The 16,373-nt window shown below is 46.5% G+C and overlaps 1 protein-coding gene across 2 annotated transcripts in view; it reads left to right on the top strand.

Moving 5' to 3' along the window:
• enox1 (ecto-NOX disulfide-thiol exchanger 1) overlaps nucleotides 1–16,373 on the top strand; it is a 420,328-nt gene that overhangs the window by 344,559 nt on the left and 59,396 nt on the right. For both annotated transcript variants that reach the window (XM_072260823.1, XM_072260824.1), the window contains exon 10: nucleotides 14,933–15,117. In XM_072260823.1, the coding sequence (XP_072116924.1) occupies nucleotides 14,933–15,117 (185 nt within the window). The remainder of the gene's footprint in view (nucleotides 1–14,932; nucleotides 15,118–16,373) is intronic.

Raw genomic sequence — 16,373 nt, 5'->3', positions numbered from 1 at the left:
CTCAACCAGGTCCTACTAAAAATAACCCTGCTTTCCACATTCACTGGGAAACAATCAGATTTCATTCATGATCTTTACACCTTTCAATTTACTATACAGTACACTCTTTTAGGTGGAAACACTTCATTTGTATCTGTATTTTCTTTGCCAGTCATTATAGAGACCACAGGAGGAGATCATCTGTCTATAAAATATTACGTTGCCATGGGAAACACCATAGCAACCTACTATTTTCAGTCATGCAAGCAGTGATTTGTAACAGCAAGCTAAATTTACATTTTATTCTGGTGTCTTTAACTGACAGCCCCAACATCCATTTTTGACAGTGTGGTGACTTTTAGACTTCAGACCTCAATTAACAAGGAATAAAAGAGATAAACTGATTACTTGTATACACACGTTTGGCGTTCATTGAATTTATGACAGGGGAATGTGACAGCCAAGGAAAATCATTGTCCAATGACTATGTGTGGGGGAGGCCTGAGAGATGGAGCAAAGAAAAATTCTACTCCTACTCTCTTTCCATGCAGGCACAAAAGAGTCATCCAGTACCACATTAGGATTCAGACAAACTCCTCTGAATATTAGGAAGTGATGTTTGCTAGTGGGAGATTACAGATTTTTTTTGTACCTGATTCACGTGGGATAAACTCAAGGGACCTTCTTTAATTGTGCTTTTGACTCGTCCTTTTGTGTGTGGATTTGAAGAGTTTGCCTTTTTTAAATAAAATCACAAGCATTATTAAACTGTGTTTTATTTGAGAACAAATGTCTATGGAAAGGCAAGGGAAGCTCACTGCAAAAGTGAAGCTTCAAGAGAGAAATAATATTCATCAGAAAGGCATCTGGGGCTGACATCCTGACTCATGGCGTGGACCAGGAGTCATGGTGAAGTGTTCTCGGAGTAGCCTTGCTGAGTGTCTGCTGTGCAGTTTGTAGATGGTTCACACTGTGCACCGGTGGTGGAGGGAGTGAATATTTAGGGTGATGGGCAGGACTACTTTGTCCCAGACGGTTAAAGATTCGTTGCACCGCACTCCTCCAGCCAGACGGAGGTTATTCCATCACACTCCCACCTTGCAGATTCTAAAGAGGCCTTGGGGGTGTCAGAAGGTGAATTATTCACAACTGCAAACCAGCTGTGAGCTGGAAGGGAACCTGCAGGTACTGGAGCTAGCCCTTGTCCTCTACTCTTGTTATTCTTGCTGGGCGTAGTCACTGTGGGAGCATAGGAGCAGCTCTAACAAAAGGTAACTTTGGAAGCACTTCACCAACCCATGCACAGCACTATTCCACAAACAGCAATGAGGTGAAAAATAGCAGGTCAAAGTTCAAAGTAAATTTATTATCGAAGTACATTTACGTCACTATATACAACCCTGAGATTCTTTTTCTTGCAGACATACACAGTACAACTAAGAAATACAATAGAATCAATGAAAGATGAAAGACCACAGCCAACAGGACAGATGAACCACCAGTGTGAAAAATGCACAAACTAGAGACCATAAGACGTAGGATCAGAATTAAGCCATTTGGCCCATCAAGTCTGCTTTGCCAGTCAATCATGGTTGATTCTTTTTTCTGTGCAAATAGGTAAGAAATAATAATAATAGTAATAATATTAACAATAATAATCAATAAGTGAAAAACACCACCTGAATTAAAAGAGGAAATTGGAAGACTTTACAACATGAACAGGGTATACATTGTCCCAATAGTGATATCTACAACTGATTCATCGCCATCTTTGATTTGGCCAACGGCAGTGGTGTCATCAGCAAACTTAACAATGGCATTGAAGCTGTGCTGAGCCTCACAGTCATAGGTGTAAAGCAAGCAGAGCAGGGGGCCAAGCACACAGCCTTGTGACACACCCATGCGGATGGAATTTGTGGAGGAGATGTTTTTGCCAGTACAAAATGACTGGGGTCTGCAAGTGAGGAAATTGAGGATTCAGTTGCACAAGGAGGTATTGAGGCCAAGGTCTTGAAGCTTATTGATTAGTTTTGAGGGATAATGGTATTGAATGCTGACCTGTATTCGATAAAGGACATCCTGATGTAAGCACCTTTGGTGTCCAGATATTTCAAGATTGAGTGAAGAGCCAGTGAGATAGCATCTGCTATGGACCTGTTGTGATGGTTGATCATGACAGTGATCAAGAACTTGTCATAAGGCGGCGGCTAGGAACGGACCCAAGTGCAAGACACAGACACTGAAGTACTAGGGACAGGACTAGGATACAGGCTGAGGGCAAGGACACGGACACGAAAACTGGGAACCCAGAACAGGACTGTATAACAGAGCTAGGAGCCCGGGCTTGGACTCCGAGCCAGAGACTGGACAAGGACCCAGTACCTGGGTCTTGCCTCTGGCTCGGACCCCAGAACTAGGCAAGGACGAGGCTTGGCTGGCAGGCAGGACGAGGCTTGGCTGGCAGGCAGGACGAGGCTGGAGTCTTCAGGCTAGAGGCGAGGCTTGGCAGGAGGCAGGAGGCTGGAGTCTTCAGGCTTGAGGCTAGAGGCTAGAGGCGAGGCTTGGCAGGAGGCAGGAGGCTAGGGTCTTCAGGCTTGAGGCTAGAGGCTAGAGACTTGAGGTGAGGCTTGGCAGGAGGCAGGAAGCTGGAGTCTTCAGGCTTGAAGCTATAGAGGCTAGAGACTTGTGGCAAGGCTAGGCAGGAGGCTGGAATCTTCAGGCTTGAGGCTAGGTAGGAGGCTGGAGTCTTCATGCTTGAGGCTAGGCAGGAGGCTGGAGTTTTCAGGCTTGAGGCTAGGCAGGAGGCTGGAGTCTTCAGGCTTGAGGCTAGGCAGGAGGCTGGAGTCTTCAGGCTTGAGGCTAGGCAGGCTCCTCCTGAGCAGGGCGCAGTACTCCTGGGCAGGGTGCGGTACTCCTGGGCAGGGCGCAGATCACCACCCGATGGAGGCATGGAATAGGAACGGACAGAACCAACCACAGGTAACGGCAAGATGGCCTGGCTTACCCTACGGAGGCAAGGGATAGGAAGGGACAGAACCAACCGCAGGTAATGGCAAGACAGCCTGGCTTACCTGGGCGGAGGCAAGGGACAGGAAGGGAGCTAGGTACAGGGTGGTTCCAGGACAAGACTGCAGGCGAGATGAAGCGAGGGTTACCGGCAAGACAAGGCAAGGCTTCTGGCAAAGCAAGGCGAGACGAGAACTTAAGGCGAGGCGAGAGTTACCGGCAAGACAAGGCAGGGCTTCAGGTGAGGAAACAGAAGGCAGGGGAAGGGATACAAGGAGTAAGGACAAGAACAATCCAACATCCACGCCCTGGTCTCTGAAGGTATTTGTGCAGCCCCCAACGAGCATCAGCTGCCTCAATTAGAGCTCAACAAGAACAGAAACAGGGTAGACAGGAAAACCTGGAGCAAGGGTCGATGGACCGGACCGTGAACCGGAATACGGACTTCATGGACCGGACCATGACAGATCTGCAGATAATGGAAACCTGAAATAAAAACAGAACGCGCTGGAACAACTCAGTCAAAGACGAACATCCTGAAACTAGAACAAAGAAGCTCTCGGCAGTGTCTGAAACATTAATTTCAAACAGTGCAATTGTTCTCCAGTGATCACAAGAACACAAACTCTGTGCATAAAGGATAGATGTCCCCACAGCTCCAACAACTTTGTAAATTACCTGTGAGGTGTGACCTGTCACACACACAGAGTTATTCTATAAACTAGCAATCACTCAAGTCCAAGAGATGGGAAAGACAACTGAATAAGCTGGCTCACAAAAACCCAGCAGTTTTACAGAGGGCCATTGGGGGTGGAAGGTAGAGGTTGTTAAAGCATGGATTTTACATTTTGCCTATATGCAGAAGAACTTCTGATTATTTTGTCAATAAAAACTGTGCACAGTATACTACAGAAAGATAGCAATGGGAAGGTCCTGAACAAGGAGACACAACTACAAGGTAGGGGGCCAATCATGTGTAAACATTGAGGGTGGTGAATCTCAGGAACCTCTACCCCAAGAGTTCAGGAAACTGTTCATTGGAAGTGTTTAAAATGAAGGTGGATAAATATTTGATATCTTCTATGAAAAGCTTTTTGTTCCTTGTTTATAATACAGAAGGAGACCATTGAGCACAGTGTGTCCATACCAGCTGCCAGCATTGATATGTCCATAGAGGAATTTAAACCCTTCAGACACCTCGTCCATATTGACCATCGATCACCCATTTGCATTAATCCAATTTTATTTTCCTTGCATTCCCACCAACTCTCCCCACTTTCTACCACCTATCTACACGCTCATTCCAATGTACAGCAGCCAATGAGTCCACCAATCCGCATGTCTTGGGATGTGGAAGGAAACCCACATGGTCGCAGGAAGATGGTGCAAATTCCACACACACACAACTTTTGAAGTCAGGAATGAACCTGGGTCTCTGGAACTGCAAGGCATCAACATGACTCGCTACTCCACCATTTTGATCTAAAAGCTTCACTTTAAATACTACTTCAAGTGCAGTGTACCCTGTTGTTCAGAGAAGCTCAGATGCTCAGTGTGAAGGGAGGATCCATTGGAATGAAGAGGCATGTTTGGTCAACACCTGACTGTTGGTGGAGTTGCCATTACTAGGGAGAAGATTCTTGGAAAATGTAGGTCTGAAGGTAAATAAGTCACTTGGCCCAGATGGTCTACACCCCAGGGTTCTGAAGGAGGTGATTGAAGAGATTGTGGAGACATTGGTTATGATCTTTCCAGAATCAATTGATTCTGGCATGGTTCTGGAGAAATGGAAAATTGTAAATGTCACTCCAGTCTTCAAGAAAGGAAAGAGGCAGAAGAAAGGAAATTACAGGCCAGTTAGTCTGATCTCAGTAGTTAGGAAAATGTTGGAGTTGATTGTTAAGGATGTGGTTTTGTGGTACTTGGTGGCACATGATAAAATAGGCTGCAGTCAGCATAGTTTCCTAAAGGAAAAATCTTGCCTGACCAAACTTTTGCAATTCTTTGAAGAAATAACAAGCAGGATAAACAAAGGAAAATTGGTGGATTTTGTGTACTTGGATTTTCAGCAGGTCTTCACAAGGTGCCGTACATGAGGCTGCTTAACAAGTTAAGAGCCCGTGGGATTGCAAGAAAGATTCAAGCATGGATAAATCAGTGGCTGATTTGCAGGAGGCGAAATAAGGGTGGGAATAAAGGGAGCCCTTTCTGTTCGGCTACCAGTGGCTAGTGGTGTTGCACAAGGGTCTGTGTTGGGGCCGCTTCTTTTTGCCTTATCCCTCAATGTCTTACATGATGGAGTTGATGAATGTGTGGCCAAGTTTGTGGATGATACAAAGATGGTTGAAGGGGCTGGTAGTCTTGAGGAAGTAGAGAGGCTACAGAGGTATGGGCACAGAAGTTGTGGATGGAATACAGTGTCAGAAAGTGTATAGTCATGCATTTTGGTAGAAGAAATAAAAGGGTAGACTATTTTCTAATTGGAGAGAAAATTCAGAAATCTGAGATGCAAAGGGATTTAGGAGCCCTTGTGCAGGATTCCTTAAAGGTTAATTTGCGGGTTGAGTCTGTGGTGAGGAAAGCAAATGTGATGTTAGCATTCATTTCAAGAGGACTAGAATATAAAAGCAAGGATGTAACGTTGAGACTTAATAAAGCACTGGTGAGGCTATTGTGAGCAGTTTGGGGCCCCTTATCTAAGAATAGATGTGCTGACATTGGAGAGAGTTCAAAGGAGGTTCACAAAAATGAAACCAGGATTGAAAGGTTTATCATATGAGGAGCATTTGATAGCTCCTTACTCACTGGAATCCAGAAGAATGAGGGGTGACCTCATTGAAACCTATCAAGTATTGAAAGACCGTGAAAGAGTGGATGTGGAGAGAATGTTTCCTTTGGTGGGGGAGACTACCACCAGCATCTAAGCCTCAAAATAAAGAGACATCTATCTAGAACAGAGATGACAAGTAATTTCTTCAGCCACAAAGCAGTGAAATCGTGGAATTCATTGCCAAAGTCAGCTGTGGAGGCCAAGTCGTTGGATATATACAGTATATAAGACAGGGGTTGATAGATTCTTGATTAGTCAGGGCATGAGGGTATACGGGGAGAAGGCAGGAGATTGGACTTGAGAAGGAAATGGATCAGCCATGATGAAATGGTGGAGAGACTCGATGGGCCAAATGGCCTAATCCTGCTCCTATACCTTGTAGCTTTATGGTTTTATGGTGCGATGATCAGCACTTTACTCTGTGGACAAATGAATTCTCTTCCAGCGGCCACATTATCATGTGGTCCATCATGAAGGGCACTCTTAAATAACAGCTTTGCTCTCCAACTCCTCCCATAGGCTAACATGACTTCGTCCCTTTTCTTGGATAGTGTGGGATAGCTTTTCAAGGAGTCAGGAAACAATGGGGGGTTGTGTGTTTTTGCTGTAAAACAGGAACAGAATACAGCCGTTTAACAGGAGCTGTGTAGTTGGTAGTCATGTCTGAGATCTCAATTACAGCTCAGAAATTTTTGTTGACATTTGCCCATAAAAGCTTGTCAAGCAGTCATCGAAGAAAATTTAAAAAATGACCTCCATGAGTGGGGCTCAGAATGCACAGTTCCCTGCTCACTGCTCACTGACACACACAAAACACACATGAATATACACGGACACACACACACACAAAACATGCATGAATATACACACACACAAAAACACAAATGAATATACATACACACACATGAGTATACACGCAAAACACACGAGTATACACACACACACATGAATATAGACACACACACACACATCATACACACAAAACACACATGTATGTACACATGCACGGATGTACATGGACACAGACACACACACTTTTTTGTTACTGCCCCAACGTTTCACAGTTCATCAGGAATGCACCTGCCCCATGTCACACCTTGATCAGCAAGGGAACTTGATGCTGTGAATCAAAGTCAAGGTAAATTTTAATATCAGTACATACAAGTCACCACATTCAACGCTGGGATTCTTTTTCTGCGGGCATGCTTAGCAAATCTATAGAGAAGTAAACAGGATCAATGGACAACAAACAAACTGCAAATGCAGATATTATTAAATAGCAATAAATAATATGAAATAACAAGAGTCCTTAAATGACTGTAGTTATCTCCTTTCGTTCAAGAGCCTGATGGTTGAGGGGTAGTAACTGTTCTTGAACCTGGTTTTGTGAGTCCTGAGGCTCCTGTACCTTCTAGCTAATGGCAGCAGCGAGAAAAGATCATGGCCTGGGTGGTGAGGATCTTTGATGATGGAGGCTGCTTTCCTACGGTGGTGCTTCATATAGATGTGCTCAATGGTTGGGTGGGTTTACCCATATTTTACTGGGCCAAGTAGAATTTTGCACTCAAAGGCATTGGTGTTCTCATACCAGACTGTAATGCAGCTAGTCAGCAGACTTTCTACCACACATCAACAGAAGCTTACTAAGGTTTTCGATGACATGCCGAATCTCCACAGATTCCTGAGGAAGTAGAGGCACTGTTATGTTTTCTTCACAATTACATTTATATGATAGGTCCAGGACAGGTCCTCTGAGATAGTGACACCAAGGAATTTACAGTTACCGACCCTCTCCAGCTCTGATCCTCCGATGATCATCATTCAGACAGGAGTTGATATGTTTCATCACCAATCTCTCAAAACACTTCATCACTGTGGATGTAAGTGCCACTGGGCGATGGACAGGTTACCACACTCTTCTTGGGCACTGGTACGATTGAAGCAGGTGGGGGTACTTCAAACTGCTGGAGCAAGAGGTTGAAAATGTCCGTGAATACACCAGCCAGTTGGTCAGCACAGGTAATCATTAAGGAGTCTGGGATTAGTTGTGTACTTCAGGACTTTGAGAAAGTATACAGTACTTGAAAAATGTTGGATTAACCAAGTTGCTGCTGGTTAACAGGCACAAGCTCAAGGGGCTGAATGGCCTATGCCTGTTCTTACTTCTGGTTATTGTAGTCAGACTCTTCAGCCTGTCAAGTTAATGCTGCTTTTAGCCACCCAATTACACTGATCTGACACTAATCACATTTTATTCTGCCCCATTCCCAGAGGTGCTTCTAAACTCCGCGCAGGGATACCAGAGATCAGATCTGAATGTGGGTTGTCTAAGCTGTGAGCAGTGCCTTCTACTGGTTTCACCACTGTGTTGGCCCTTTTAGTGATAGCGCCCCATGAATTTAGCTGATGGCTTAATTCATTCTGTTCCTCGGAATTCAGGATCAGCTTTATTATCACCAACATATGTCGTGAAATTCGATGTTTTGCAGCAGCAGTACAGTGTGGTACATAAAATATTATGATAGGTTAAATATATCATAATGTAAAATGGTAATAATAAAAATAATATAAAGTATTGAATACAATAATATTAAATATTACTACAGCTGAAGAAAGTAAAATAATGAGGTAATGTCCGTGGCTTCATGGATTGTTCGGAAATCTGATGGTGGAGGGGAACAAACTGTTCCTAAAATGTTGAGTGTGCATCACCAGGCTCCCATACCTCCTCCCTGATGGTAGTAATGAGAGGAGGTTGCAGGTGGCGAGGGTGCTTATTGATGGATGCTAGCTTCTAGAAACATCACCCTTTAAAGGTATCCCCGGTGCTGGGGAGGCTAGGTCTACAAACCTCTGCAGCTTTTTTTTCCCGATCCTGTGCATTGGAGTTTCCACATGGTAAGAATGCTCTCCATGGTACGTCTGTAGAAATTTGCAAGAGTCCCCTTGGTGATGTACTAAACCTCCTCAAACTCCAAATGAAGTGAGGCTGCTGGTGTGGGATTCCATCAGTACGCTGGGCCTAGGATACATCCTCCGAGACATTGATGCTCAGGAACTCGAGGCTGCTCACCCCTCCCAGCACTAACGCCTCAATGACAACTGCTGTGTGGTCGCCTGACTTCCCCTTGCTGAAGTCCACAACGTTGTGGCACCAATATTCATTTTAATGGGTTCCTTGAGTCACTCAAGGAAGAATCAAAACATGCCAATCTCCAGATTCAACCTCACAAAATATTCCCGTTGCATCACTGTGTCGCTAGCACTGTGGAATAATGCACGCAATTGCTCGGTGGTTAGCACGCACTTGGGTTTCTGTGTTTGCTGGCTTGTATCAGTGAGGGACAATTTATCAGGAGCTACGAGAGTCCCAGCAGAAAGAACTGATTCCAGACATCTATCTCAGCCAGCCCTCCTCCAGATGTGCTGACACCAGATGTTTTCTGCTTTTACCCTCTCTATGAAAAGCAACTGTGCTGTGATTGAGGAAACGTCAGAGCCAGTTGCAGTAAATGAGCAGCCCATTGTTCAATGCAGGACTGAAAGGGGCTGTACAGATCCTAACTCTGTCAAAGCTCCTAGGAGAAGAATGACAGCTCACGAGTTTACAGACCGCTGCTCTCTTGAACAAGGAGAATCCTTCCTGAATGAATGTAGGGTCTAGGTTTTGACATCTTTGTCTTTAATGTATTCTTCTCTTTTCATGTGCATCTATACTGTCATCTGCTCACAAAACTGGCTCCCATCTGCTAACAACAGTCTGCCTTACAAATTGCAGTTCCTCAGTAAACTGCCTGACATCTGTCCTCACTGTTCCTGCACCTCGCCTTCTCAATGGCTCATGTCACTGGACAAAGCTGGAATTTCACAGTTAGCAAGGGGATCCCAACATTACCCAATGCCAGTTTTCAATAAAATCAGGTTTCAATCTCATCAGAGTCAGGTCATGACCCAGAGCTGGTGCATGTCAAATCCTCTCCGAAGGAGTTCATGGCTAAGCAGGAAGGAGCAAAGAGGCCCAGAGATGCACTGTGACACTCCACTACTGGGAATACTGAGGGAATTACCCAGAGGAGGGGGAAGGAGTGGTTCACCTCTATGATGGTTCAGCTGTGTAAATGACTTGTGAAAAGGTCAGTGGAGGGGGGGGGAATGTTGGGGTTCTTTACAACCCCTCTGTCGTCTTTCACTGAGAACCCCAGATTGGGTCAAGAATCAAGGTTCAACTTTATTCACCACCTGTACTTACATGTATCAATAGGCATATTTGATGTCAGAGAAATGTATACAGTATATACAGTATCTTGAAATTCTTCTTTCTCTGCAAACATCCATGAAAACAAAGGAGTACCCCAAAGAATGAATGACAGTTAAACTTTAGAACCCCAAAGCCCACCCCAGCTCCCCCCCACGCACAAGCAGCTGCAAGGCAATGGCCCCCACCCCACCAGCAAAAACGCATCGGCGTCCCCCACCGAACACTCAAGCATGCAGCAAAGCATCAATATGGCAATATATTGGGAATTTGCTGTCCTGTATTGGTCAGGGGGAGACATGCAATAAAAAACATAATTCAACATTTATAAAGGCATAGAAGTATATAATGAAGTTAGAGATCAAGAGATTTATGGAATAAAATGTGCACAAATAGATAAATGCCAGCATGTGTTTAGAAAGTGAACATCATAAAAAATGATTTAAAGTCAACAGCCTCTGTGACTTCTCCATAGGTTGTTGTGGCACCTGTACCAAGATTCAGTGGAAAGCTTTCGTTTCACATACCATCTGCACAGATCAATCCATGCGTAATTACATTGGGAGGAGAGGAAGGAAAACGGGATGTAGATATAGTGTTATAGTTACAGAGGAGGTGTGGTGCAGGTAAAGCAAGTACAAGGGCCACAGTAATGTAGCTTAGGAGACCAAGAGTTTATCTTGTACTGTATGAGACATCCATCAAGAGCCTGGTGAGAGCGGGATGGAAGCTGTTCCTGAGCCTGCTGGTTTGTGCTCTCAAGCTCCTGTATCTCATGCCTGACGGGAGAGGTGAGAAGAGAGAATGGAAGAGGTAAAAGGGGCCCTTCGTTACATTGGCTGCTTTCCCGATGCAGCGAGCAGGGCAGGTGGAGTCAGTGGAGGGGAGGTTTGTTTGTGTGATGGACTGGACTGCTCCACAACTCTCTGCAATGTCTTATGGTCGTAGGCAGAGCTTCTGCCATGGCAAGCCGTGATGCTTCCAGAGAGGATGCTTTCTACGGAGCAGCTGTGAAAATCAGGAGCAGTTATCAGCGACGTGCCAAATTCCCATAACCTTCTGAGGAGCAGTTCTCAAATAGCCATCCAGTTGGTTGGCACAATGGAGCAACCAGTGCAAATGCTGCCTCACAGCACCAGAGACACAGGTTCGATCCTGACACAGGGCACTGTCTTTGTGTGACTGCTTGGGTTTCCTGCTAGATGCTCCAGGAAACCCTCACATGTTGTGTGAAAAGAAGGCACTGTTTCTCTTTTGTATCTCTATTAGGAGCCCACAGAAGTGAATTCCTCAGTTCTTTGGTGATTCTTGCCCTACATGGGCTTGTGATGAAATCATTTGCTACACAAGTGTCCCATTCCTTGAAATACTCCTAAGGTAATAAGCAGAGTGGTTCCTGATGGTAAATTACAATCAGCAAATTTAAGGCTTTAATCAGACAGTGGGATTAGCAATGCACCTTCACCTCAATTAAATTTAGAAAAGCATAGGTTTTCAAATGGATGTAGGAACTTTAAGAACACTGCTTCAGACAGACTGCGCCAGACAACCCATCGTCATTGCTTGTTGAGGCCTTTGCTTCATTTATTAAGGTTTATCCCACATGGAACTGACTTCAACTGCCTGAGCAACAGCTGGTTGAAAAACTTAAAATCATTTCCATCAGCTGTTTTTGTACATCTGCTTGTGCTCACAACCAGCATTTTTCTGTCTGATTACACCTTTCCCCAACGCTGGATATTGTGTGTTTGATTCCCAAGCATAGGGTGGACTGCTTGATGAGGGAATATCGCAGCTGGGACAAGCACACTCCCTCATGTAATTTTCCTGTCTGATTCATGATAGATATAAAGTTCTGATAGACGGATTGTAACTTGTTAATATATAGTCAGCATCACTGTGTGCCATGTTGTATGATACAGGTGATCCTGGTCTCATTACCATGATTGTCCTTGGCAAATTCTTCTACAGATATGGTTTGCCATTCCCTTCTGGGCAGTGTCCTTACAACACAGGTGGCCCCAGCCATCATCAATACTCTCCAGAGATTGCCTGCCTGGTCTCAGTGGTCACGTAACCAGAACTGGTGATTTGTACCAGCTGCCCACACGACCATCCACCAGCTGCTCCCAAGGCTTTGCATGACCCTGATCAAGGGGCTAAGCAGACACTATGCATTGCCCAAGGGTGACCTGCAGGCTAGCGGAGGGAAGGAATGCTTTACACCTCCTTTGGTAGAGACATTCCTACACCCTGCCACCAAAATATACAGTACAAGTCCAATAATCCGCTCTCCTATTTTTTAGAATTTCCAGTGGTCTGATGTCTGGAAGAACATTTGAATCCCTGAGGCATAGAAGGCTACAGACTAGGTGCTGGGTCATTCCATTAATAATGAATCATAGAGTGATTCATCAGGAACAGCCTCTTTGAACCATGTTGACCAACAACCACTGATTTACACTGATCCTACATAAATGTGCGCACATGGCCAAGTGGTTAAGGCATTCGACTAGTGATCTGAAGGTCGTGAGTTCGAGCCCCAGCCGAGGCAGCGTGTCGTGTCCTTGAGCAAGGCACTTAACCACACAGTGCTCTGCGACGACACTGGTGCCAAATTGTATCGGCCCTTGCCCTTCCCTTGGACAACATCGGTGCTGTGGAGAGGGGAGACTTGCAGCATGGGCAACTGCCAGTCTTCCATACAACCTTGCCCTGGCCTGCGCCCTGGAGAGTGAAGACTTTCTAGGCGCAGATCCATGGTTTCGCAAGACTAATGGGTGCCTTTATTTTACATAAATCCCATAGTTTCTTTAATTTTCGCACATTCTCATCAACTCCCCCCATGTTCTACCGCTGGCCTGCACACCAGGGACAATTTACAGCAGCCTAGTAACCTACTGTCGGAGGAAACTGGAGCTCCCAGAGGAACCCACACGGTCACTGGGACAACATGAAAACTCCAGACAGACAGCACCTGAGGTCAGGGGCTGTGGTACTGTGTGGCAGCGGCTCTCCCAGCCACTGTGCCGACACCAACTCTTCGAGAGTGATCTGCCATTCAGTTATCCAGTGGGTGGGGTTTGGGGAGATGCTGTGTGCTGAAACCTAGCAAAAGAGCGTGAGACCTGACTATACTGGCCAGTTACAACTCAGCACACTGGAACTCCGCTGGTCTGTACGTTGTCTCGGTGCACATGGGACAACTGACTGCTCACTCGGGAAAAGGCGTGCACATGGTCATTGAGGAATTAGACTCCATACATGTGCCTATCTCTGCAGCAGGGACCCATTAAAGAACGCAGGGGCAACAGTTTGCCACTAACAAGGTCAGCATGTACACGGTGGCTGAAAGCCCAGAAGGGAAGGAACAATGCCATCACCAGGGATCGAATCTAAGAGGCCTTCACTTTCCCTGACATGTATCAGTGATTTAGACACAAGGGACAAATGCCAAGTTTGCAGATGGCACAGTGAACCTTGAAGACAGGAATGGCCTTCTTGGAGATAGAGACAGGCTGGGTAATTGGCTGATAGGTGCCAGATGAAACTTTGACTGATGCACAGTAGATAAGTGCCATGAGGGAGATTAGTGGGGAGGGACAAGTGGACAATGGAGTCACATAGAGAGCGATCTCCGTGGGAACCGGGAAGTGAGGGGGAAGGTCGTAGGATCTCAGTGGAGATGGCGGAAGTTATGGAGAATGGCGTGCTGGATACAGAGGTTCGTGGGATGGTGCGTAAGGACAAGGGAGCCCTATCTGTTATGAAATGGGAGGATGTGAGGATAAGTATAAGGGACCTGAGTTACCTGGGGAGACTGGAGAAGCTGTGGAGGTCTCCTTCAAACAGGGGGATTTGCTAGGGAATCTGCTGGAACTGTTTAAAATGAAGAGTATAGACATAGAAACTGTTCAGAGTGAGAGTGATTGGCAAAAAGGCGATGATTTTTTTGCACAGTTTTGAGATATAGTGAGCTATGATGATGGCATTGCCCCAAGCTCCTGATATATGGGCAGCAATTACGGTGGGGATAGATCCCTTGGAGGGTCTGCTCCTAGGCTGGCCAAGATGGGCACTCCTGCATCCAGGCGGCGGGCAGTCAAAGGTTCTGCCCCGGCTGACTGCTTGCCCCCTTGTGGGGTGTGTTCATGCCTGGGTGTCCTTGGAGAGGGAGCATGGGCCATCATGGGCCCCCAGGGAATTGACTGTTCTATAGACAGCAATAACTATATTTTAATTTGAACTTGTTCACTGTCTTGTATATACTCAATGTTTGTATTTTGTGTATTTTTGTATGAATAAACTTTTGGAGTTTGAGGATGGGCATAGAGAGAGAGGTGTGGGGAGATGGGCAGTAGGTGGCAGGTTAAGGTTAATGCCAAGTGTTTGGTGTGAAACACACTGCCAGTGATGGGTGGGACTATAGGGGACAGACAGAGGGAGTTGTAGTGCTCAGAGCTGAATAGCCAAAGAAAGAATTACAGGACAGTAGGGAGAGGGTGGAGAATTGAGAGTGGTTGGCCATTAGGAAACACTCCAAAGGACGTTGACAATTTGGAATCCTGGTCCACACTCAGCAATCTCAGAGCTTTGTCTGTTAAATGAGGTAAGGGAGGGCACTTGTAGATTGTACACAGATTAAGCAATTGTCCCATTAAACAGCAGCAGGTATGACAGACTCATTGCTGGCTGCGATTCCTGTGCACTTACAGTTAAAGTCTCCAGCTGATGCTGAAAGGGGCAGTAGACAAAAGCTTGACTCCGATGAGGTGGCATGCAGAAGCATTGGACTGCGTGCACTCTGTGAACAGTACTGGCCCGCAGCAGTAAATAGCTTTAATATTTGCTTTTCTCCTTAGCTCTGGCCGCCCAAGCCCGTGCGCTGAAGGAGGAGAACGACAGTCTGAGGTGGCAGCTGGACGTGTACAGAAATGAAGTGGAGCTGCTGAAGCAGGAGCAGGGGAAGTTCTACCAGACAGACAAGAGCCACCCGAAGGACCAGCAGATGCAGTTCCAGCAGCAGGCAATGCAGGGCATGCAACAGGTGAGTGAGTGGGCAGCCGGCAATGCAGGGCATGCAACAGGTGAGCGAGTGGGCAGCAGGCAATGCAGGGCATGCAACAGGTGAGTGAGTGGGCAGCCGGCAATGCGGGGCATACAACAGGTGAGCGAGTGGGCAGCAGGCAATGCAGGGCATGCAACAGGTGAGTGAGTGGGCAGCAGGCAATGCAGGGCATGTAACAGGTGAGCGAGTGGGCAGCCGGCAATGCAGGGCATACAACAGGTGAGCGAGTGGGCAGCAGGCAATGCGGGGCATGTAACAGGTGAGTGAGTGGACAGCAGGCAATGCAGGGCATGCAACAGGTGAGCGAGTGGGCAGCCGGCAATGCGGGGCATGCAACAGGTGAGCGAGTGGGCAGCAGGCAATGCGGGGCATGCAACAGGTGAGCGAGTGGGCAACGGGCAATGCGGGGCATGCAACAGGTGAGCGAGTGGGCAGCCGGCAATGTAGGGCATGCAACAGGTGAGTGAGTGGGCAGCCAGCAATGCGGGGCATGTAACAGGTGAGCGAGTGGGCAGCCGGCAATGCGGGGCATGCAACAGGTGAGCGAGTGGACAGCAGGCAATGCAGGGCATGCAACAGGTGAGCGAGTGGGCAGCAGGCAATGCAGGGCATGCAACAGGTGAGCAAGTGGGCAGCAGGCAATGCGAGGCATGCAATAGCTGAGTGAGTGGGCAGCAGACAAGGAAGTGAGTGTGCAGCCGGCAGAGCAGCTCACTCACCAGAGAAATTACTGTACAGCAGGCAGCAAAGTGGTAATTGGGAAAGTGAATGCTTGGCAGCAGATGTTGGGTGTGAGGCCATTACTGACTCCACAACATGCAATGCAAAGCCTGCAACAAGAAAATCAAAGTGCAATAGGTAATGCGTGTCATGCAGAAATTGAACAAACAGGAGACAGCAAATGCTTTAAAATATTTAGCATGAATGGATAAGGAAACTTCACCAGCAACAAGTGGGCTCCCTCACCTCCACCCCTCTGACTGTCAACACAGGAGCCCCTCAGGGCTGTGTCCTAAGCCCCCTCCTTTACTCTCTGTATACCCATGACTATGTCACCACCCACAGCTCCAATCTGCTAATTAAATTTGCTGATGACACTATTGATTGGCCCTATCTCAAACAATAATGAGGTGACCTACAGGGAAGAAGTCATAACTCTGACACAGTGGTGTGAAGAAAACAACCTCTCCTTCAATGTCGCAAAAACAAAGGAGCTGGTTGTGGATTACAGAAGG

This window comes from Mobula birostris, chromosome 6, assembly GCF_030028105.1.
Source record: "Mobula birostris isolate sMobBir1 chromosome 6, sMobBir1.hap1, whole genome shotgun sequence".
Classification (NCBI taxonomy): Eukaryota; Metazoa; Chordata; class Chondrichthyes; order Myliobatiformes; family Myliobatidae; genus Mobula; species Mobula birostris.
The sequence above is the reverse complement of the archived record's forward strand: the minus strand, read 5'-3'. Positions and strand labels throughout refer to the sequence as shown.